At 24.3% G+C, this 8,203-nt stretch overlaps 3 protein-coding genes across 3 annotated transcripts; 2 read left to right on the top strand and 1 right to left on the bottom strand.

The window, feature by feature from the left end:
• Window positions 1-633: 633 nt before the first annotated feature.
• On the top strand, window positions 634-1,512 carry ENU1_120710 (rodhanase family domain containing protein; the record flags this gene model as incomplete). Its single annotated transcript, XM_008859820.1, has 1 exon — window positions 634-1,512. One exon carries the CDS (start codon window positions 634-636, stop codon window positions 1,510-1,512), a length of 879 nt encoding a protein of 292 aa, XP_008858042.1.
• Window positions 1,513-1,833: 321 nt separating this feature from the next.
• On the bottom strand, window positions 1,834-2,406 carry ENU1_120700 (hypothetical protein; the record flags this gene model as incomplete). The annotated part of the gene is made up of 1 exon (XM_008859819.1): window positions 1,834-2,406. One exon carries the CDS (start codon window positions 2,404-2,406, stop codon window positions 1,834-1,836), a length of 573 nt encoding a protein of 190 aa, XP_008858041.1.
• Window positions 2,407-4,784: 2,378 nt separating this feature from the next.
• Window positions 4,785-8,177, top strand: ENU1_120690 (hypothetical protein; the record flags this gene model as incomplete). Its single annotated transcript, XM_008859818.1, has 1 exon — window positions 4,785-8,177. A coding segment is annotated over one exon (3,393 nt), but the record flags the coding sequence as incomplete, so codon positions are not given.
• Window positions 8,178-8,203: the final 26 nt, after the last annotated feature.

The following is an 8,203-nucleotide window of genomic DNA, read 5'->3' as shown; positions in this document are numbered from 1 at the left end:
TTGAATATTCTATTTGTGCTATATATAACAATAATTTATCGGAGGTTCAGTTATGAATTTTTTTTGTTATTTTTAGGAAAAAAAGAATGAATTTTTGATAAATTGAATGAAAGTGTTTGGAGAAAAACAGCTCTTTCTTTAAACACAAAAAAATGGAAACAATAAAATTCTCAGAAGGATTTGTTAAGAATAGTAACTCTAAGATTAAAGAGTTTTTTTTTTGAAGAAACAAAAAGCCATATAACCGAGTATTTTCTTTCAACATATAAAAATTTTAAAAAAGACTCAAAACAAAAAAAGCTTAAAATGAATTTAATAAGAATAATCGACAGCCAATAAAAGGAAGACTGGAATAACTAATTCAAATTCAACCAATGAACCAAGAACAAAAAAAATCAAATTATTTTAAGAATGACTATCAATAAAATCGACAAATAAAATGAGAGAAATTGAAGAAGATTTTATCAAAAATAAGTCGATAAAGTTCTATTAATTTTATTCTTTTTTTGGATGCAATAAATATAAAATAACATGGCATAATCACAAAGCATTTTTGTTGTTAGTACTACTTCATTGTCTTATGATTTTCGGGAATCTCAAATTTTCCAATCTATTTTTTGGATGAGAAAGTCTATGAAACTGCCACGCTTAAGTCCAACTCCTCCATTCTCTCTTACTAGTTCAATGAATAGTATTAGTCTACCTTCATCAACTACCCTACAACTAACACCAGGTTTAACAAGTCCTTATGAACTTAGTCCAATAAACAGTTTTTCATGTTCAGATTCTCCGAACAATTTAAATGAAATAACAAATTCACCACTTACTGTTACTTCATGTCCATTAAATGAATCACCACGCTTTTTTATTAGACGTTCTGGTTCTCATACAAGAAAACTTAAAAGAAGAAGTACTGAACCAATGAAGTCAAGTGTTTCATTAGAATTTACAAACAGGGTTGGGGCTGAATGTGAACAATTATATCCAAAAAATCCAAAAATTAAGCAAATTAGTTTAATATCAATTGAACAATATAAAGATTTAATTAATTCTAATTCACAAAGAGTTATTACTATTGATTCCAGATATCCATATGAATATAATGCAGGTCATATTATTAATTCTATTAATATATGGAATGATAATGAAATTTTTCAACAACTACATCCATTAGACGGATTAGATGATAATATTAAACCTATTCTTATTATTTATTGTGAATTTTCTCAAAAACGAGGACCACTTATTGCAAAAAAAATTAGAGAATTAGACTGGAGTCATATGGAGGAATCTAATAGTTTTAATTGGTTATTTCCTGAGATATATGTATTAGATGGTGGATTTAAAAATTTTTATAAAAGAAATAAAGAATTATGTTGTGGAGAATATGTAAAAATGGATGATACTCGATTTGTATATGAACACTCTTGTTATGCAAAACAGTTAAGATGTTGTTCTATCTCTAATAATTCTTTCTTGGATGGGGTTTCTCATCTTTCTCATTCTCAGTGATTGAACACTTTTATTCAACAATCATTTCAATTACTTTCAAAATGAAATTCAATTATTTGTATGTTTTTTTTTTCTATTATTTAACTAATGATCTAAATTATTCATTTTTTAGTTTGTTGAAATTAAAACATCAAAATTTTAATTCATCTCAATTTTTATTAAAAGTTTTCAAATTTCTATTAATAGATAAATAAGAAAATAAAAAATTAAAAATAGAAACTGACGAATGAAAACAAAAAAAAATTGGTTTGTAAAAAAAAAAATAAAAACAAAATAAAGTAAAGTGGAAAAACAAAAGTGAATTTAAAAAAAAGCCATATGCTATTCTGGTAGCATGTGGTGAAGAATACAATTATTCTTTGAAACTAAAGTAGTCTGAGTTTCAAAGAGAAGATCGTTCAAATACTTATTAATAGCTAGTCCAGATGACTGAATTGTTGAACGAGTAAAAAGAGTCATTCCTTTATACAAAACAGAATAAACCGATTCAGTTTTAAGAGTACCATTCTTTCCATCAGTAACTTTAGTTGAGAAAGAATATCCAAATTCTCGTAAAATATCAATGAGCAAATGATTGACTTCGGCAATTCTATTATTTTCACATCTTCGAGCCGCAGTTTTTGGTGCAACTCCTTGTGATATATCATATTGCTGAATTTCAGCTAACCTCCTATGAACAAATTCATCAACAGCAACAGTATCATTTCCACGTTTCAGATAATTAACAGTAATCATCTGTTGAGCAACAACTGACTTCTTCTTTGGTGCTGAAAGAGACAATGAAAAGTGACGGTTGATTAACGCAAGAAGAACTGCCTGTTGACTGACTTGATAATTTCGTGTTTGTTTAAAAAAAGTTGAAGTAGGAGGAGGTTTTGCGGTGTGTTGTTCCATCTGAAATTAAATTTTGATATTTTAAAGATAGGTTTTAAATAGACCTTATGGAATCAGACTTTTTAACATTTTTAGTTTATATCTCTTCTTTTTAATTCGATGAACAACATCTTCACCTCAACTTTTCTGTCTTTTCTTTTTTACTCCTTTATATTTTTATATCTTAAGTGATTTTTTCTTATTATTTGGTTTTTTTCTTGTTTAATTTTCCCGACTTTTTGGTTTTTATTTCCATTATTCCAAATTTGTATTTCTTTCTCTCTCTCCTTTTTTTTTATAATTTCTTCAGTTTTATTCTTTTTTTTTAAATTTTAATCCTGTTTTTTCTTCTCACTTATCACTATTTGTTTATTAATTTCTAATTTATTATTTGTATACTCCTATCCTAATTTATCTGTTTTATCTATGGTGTTGGTTCTTATTCATATTCGTTAAATAAAATGTTTTAATATTAGCTTAATACAAAGGACTAATTCATACCACTACTTCTCATCTTTTTATTTCTTTTAATTGAATCATTTTATTATTAATAATGTCCTAAGATTAATAAATAATCTCAACCCAATAATAAGGTACACTCAGTTTATGGTGAAGTACAACGAATAATATAACCAAAAGAAAAAAGATAAATAAAAGAAGACATCCCACAAATAATAACTGTATAACAGAGGGTATAAAAATAATGTACTTGACTTACTAAACAACTTCTTTTAAAAAAAAGTTAAGAATGAATAAAATATTCAATTCTTTTAAAAACACATTTACGTAGTTAAAAATACTTTGTGAAATTATTTACCTATAATTAAATTTCATTATTTTCTTGTTTTATTTTTATTTTGTTACTCTTTATTTCTCTTTTAATATAGTTTTATACTTTTATCATATCAACTAATGAACTTATATTATTTCTTTTTATTTTGTGTGTTTTATGTTAATTTTATTATAATAATACATATTTCATATAAACAGTTATTATAAAAACTTATAAAATAGTTGTGTTTATTTGTAATACCTAATCAAATTTATTTAAATATACTCTAAATATAAAGAATATTTCTTTTATTATTATAAATCTAATTTTAAATTGTTGAAATAGGAAATACAATTCATTAATTATTCATATCTTCTAAAACCAACTTTATTTTTAACAAATGAAGGTATTTCTATATGATGAGTATTAAATAAATATACCCCATTTTTTATTCCTCTTTATTTTATGTTAAAATGTAATTATTACTTTTTAAATGAAGTTTTTTGATTTATTAAATAAAGTAATCAAGTGTTTTGTTTATGGTATATTTATTCATACTTACTATTCATCTTATTTAAACATTTAATAAATCAAATTCAAAAAAACGAAATAATTATTAGTGAATATTTAATAACTTAAGATCAGTAACTCCAATATATTAATTTCGTCATCATCTACTAATAATATAATTTATTATTCATTTCATTTTTATTATTCTATTTTTATAAACAAAAAATAAAAAATGAAATATTCTAAAAATAAAATATAGAATAAGTCAAAAAATTAACAGAATAACTATGAAATAAACACTTAAAATGAGTTATTTAATGAGACATTGAAAATAAAAGAGTTAAAGTTAATGATATTAGTTAGAAAATCATTAGATTAACAGCGTTATGAAAAATAATTTTAATTAAGAGGCATAAAATGAGTTATTAGAATACTAACTCTGCATAAAAGAAATTAAGTAAATAAAAATGTTTCAAAAAGATAGAGTAGAAAATAAAGATATATACTTAAAACTATAAAAAACAATAAGAATTGAACAATTTTATAAAAATAATACTTATTTAAATATGAATAATAATGAATAAACACTAAACATTGAGTTAATAATACTTACTAATCAAAAAATTAATAAAATATCATAAAAGGTTAGTAAAACATTTTTAATGAAAATTATAATGAGTTGGTTCTATGAAAGAATTAGACAAAAAAAATACGATTCAAACTATATAAATTATTTTTGTATAATGAAATTAATAAATGAACTTGTATTTATTCATTATAATGCCTTTATGGAATCTTATTAATTACAATTAAATTATATTATTAACATTGTTTAGATTATATATTTAAATTTGAGTTAATGAAGAATATGACATAATTCATAAAATGAAGTTAATAATAAGAAATATATATTCAGAGAATGGTATAAATTTTAAAGAAGCAAAGGAGTTAAATACGAGAAAAAATGAAGAAAATATATGATATTTCTAAAAATATTTATGTAATTTTTAGACAAAGAATTGAAAAGAAAATAAAAAAAAAGAATTAGTTTTGGTTAATCAAGAAATGAAAAAAAGAGAAAAACTTAAAAAAAATATTAAAAACTCAATAGAAAGAAATGAGTGAAAATGTAATACACATTATTCTTCAAAAACTAAGAAGTACTCCACAAGGAGATATTATTGATGGAAATGATTTAAAGAAAATAAAAACATCACAAGAAGAAATTTTTGAAACAACATTATGTCATTTAAATGTTTTAAGAATTAGTGCACCAAATCCACCATATTCTAATGAAGAAATAGAAGTGGTCATGGAAAAGGTAAATGAATGTATTCAAGAATATACAAAAGAGAAAAAATCAGAAATGATTGAAATGATTGAAATTATTGAAAGTACAAAAATGATGTTATTATTAATTGACATTAATAAACAAAAAACGTTGCGTATTGTAGAAAGTCTCATTGAAAAAATTATCAAAGGAACAGCTAAAAATGAGTTTCCAGTCAAATATGAAATGGTTAAAAAAATAATTGAAGACCTTTTGACAGAATGTCCTGAAGAAAGTCGAGAAATAGTAAAAAGCATCATTAGACCTTTCAATGAAAATGATGCACCATTTCTTGAAGAAAAAAAAATAACACAATATCTTAAGAAAAGTAAAATGGAAAAAGAAGTCATTGAAGAAATGTTTGAAGGAATGATGGGAGAATCCAATAAAAACTTTAAAAATGGATTTTGGAGTTTAATTGAAGAGGCTAAAGAAATTAATGAAGAAGATGAAGCAATGAGTGAAGATGAAGAATTAGAAGATAGAAAAAAGAAAGAAGATATTAAAATGTTCATTCGTGTTTTAGGAAAAATAGTTAGTTATTACCCTAAATGGATTGAAGGTGATGAAAATTATCTTGAAAGAATTTTACTAATTCCAATGGAAGAAGAACGGATTCAAGTAGTTAAGATAGTTGTTGAATATTTAAAGAAAGGTGTTATAGAAAAAACTAAAAAAAATGAACTTATTGGATGTTTACTTGAAAGACGTAAAGATAAGAGTGTGAGTATTAGAAGTATTGTTGGAAAATATATGATGGAAAGAGGTGGAAAAAATGAAGAAAGTGAAGAAGATGGAATAGAAATAAGTGATTTAATTATTGAAAAAATGAATGATATTGAAGAAAGTATTCGAAGAGAAACAATTGAAGAAATTTACAAACAACGATTCGAAGAAGGAAAGGAAATAGGAAAGAAAATTATTAAAGAAATTAAAGAAAGAATGAAAGACAGAAAAGAAACAGTACGTGCTATTGCACAGACTTTTTGTGGAGAATATATAAGAGAATACATAGAACAAAAAAGTGGGTCAAACAAAGATTTTAGTAGTCAAATGATAAATGAAATGATTGAAAATATGGAAAATATTAAAAATGAAGAAGATAATATCAGAATTTATCAAATCATTAGCCAAAATATTTTAGGAAATATTACATTAACTATGGTTAATTCTAAAAGTAAACTTAAAGAAACTATCAAAGAGAGAGCAGAACGTTTAATTAAATTATTTGGACTTTTAGATGAAGAAAATTTCAAAAAAATGATGAAGAAAGAAGGTGTTAATGAAACAGAAAAGAAAGAACTTGGAAAGAAGTTAGAAGAATATGAAAACAGTAGGGAAGAAGGAAGAATTAAAGAAGTGGTTGTTAATATTTTAAGTAAGATGTATCCAATGCCAACAATTGAAACAAGTAAAAAATATGCCCGAGAAATGTTAGAAGGAATGAGTGGAAAGTTTGGACGAATGTTAAGAGATATGGAAGAAGATGAAACAAGTTTTAGTGAATATTGGAAAAAGGCTAAAAGAATTGATGGAGAAGTTGAGATAAAGAAGAAAGGAAAAATTGAAGAATTTGTAAATGGAATTCTCGAAAAAATTAGAAATAAAATTGTTCAAAAAGAAATGATTAAATACCTTATAAAAACTCATGAAGAAGAAATGAAAGAATATATGGAAATTATCAGTAAATATTGTAAAGAAGTGAATTATGGAAATATTATGAGAATTATTAAAATGTATGAAGATGATATTGAAAAAAAAGTAAATGTAATGAAAGAGGGATATTTGTATATTGAAAAAGAAGAAAAAAATGAAGAAATGAAAGAAGAAATTAAAGCATATTTAAAAATGAAAGAATATACTATTAGTAAAGGATGTATGAAATTACTACATTTATTGTGGAATGATCAAGAAGAAGGATATTATGATATGCTCTTTGAAGAAAATATAAAAAACGTATTAAAAAAGAAAGGTAAAAAAGCAATGAATGGATTATTAATTGTAACAAAAATTATTAAATATAAAAAGGAATATAACAGAAAAAAGGAAATCACTGAAATTAATGAACGAATTAAAAGTGAAATAATTCCAGGAATGATTATTGAAAAAGAACCTCCAGAACATATCATAATTGTTATGAAGTATATTGTTAAATATCTTCAAAGTAAAGGTAAAATTGTAGAGTCTGATAATGACGAAAGTGAGGAAAAGGAGATGATGAAGTTTATTAAAGATTTTATAATTCATAAAACAGATAATGACACAATTGAATTTAGAAAAAATGAAGAAGAAGTTCGTGGGTATTTGATTGGTGTTGTTTTAAAACTTGTTGAAATGAGAAAATATGATAGTTTAATTAACCAAAGAGAATTTTATAGTATTTGTGAAGAAATCTCAAAGAAAGAAACATTTTGTGGAGAGTACTTAGAAATTCTAAATAAATGTTTAAAACAACTTCCACTTAGATATTTCATCATTCCAACTATTCTTTCTAAAAACAATAAGGCTATAAGAATGAGTAAAATTGTTTTATTAAGAAGTATTCTTATCAGAAGAGAAATATATAAAAAGAATATTAAAGACATGACACAAGAAAAAACTTGTATTGTCCTCCCAGAATATTGTGTCCAACATCTTATTCACTTTTTAGGATATGGGGAGATGGTTGAAAATGGGGAATATGATGAAATTAGTAGAATGTTGACGTTTATGATCGAAAGTTTGGTTGAAGGAAATAATGAGGGAATTCCAATTATCCAAAACGAAATTAATTTAATTAAGTTATCTAATGATAATTTAAACAACAATTTAGGCATCACTGAAATTAACCAAGAAAGACTTAACGAAAAAATCCATGGAGTTGCTTTAATAGGGGGAATGGTTATAGATGAGGTGAGCAGAGGAAAAAAATATTCACCAAATCAGACTGTTGGGACAATATCAAAAATGCTTTTTGAGTTAAGAGAAAAGAACGAAAGCATAAATAGCATTTTACCATATGGCTATCATCTTCCTAAACGGGCAAATGCCATAATGACTGTAGGTGAGAAAAAAAAGAAGAAAGAAAACCAAGACATAGAAAAAGAGGTGAAACAAGTTAAAGAACAAAAGGAAAAAAAACCAAGAGCAAAAAAACAAAAAAAAGAAGTTAAAGAAATAAAAACTGTTAAAGAGAAATTTGTCAAGCAAGAACAAAAGAAAATAAA

The sequence above is a fragment of the Entamoeba nuttalli genome (genome assembly GCF_000257125.1).
Source record: "Entamoeba nuttalli P19 unplaced genomic scaffold asmbl_5129, whole genome shotgun sequence".
Lineage (NCBI taxonomy): Eukaryota > Evosea > Mastigamoebida > Endamoebidae > Entamoeba > Entamoeba nuttalli.
The sequence above is the reverse complement of the archived record's forward strand: the minus strand, read 5'-3'. Positions and strand labels throughout refer to the sequence as shown.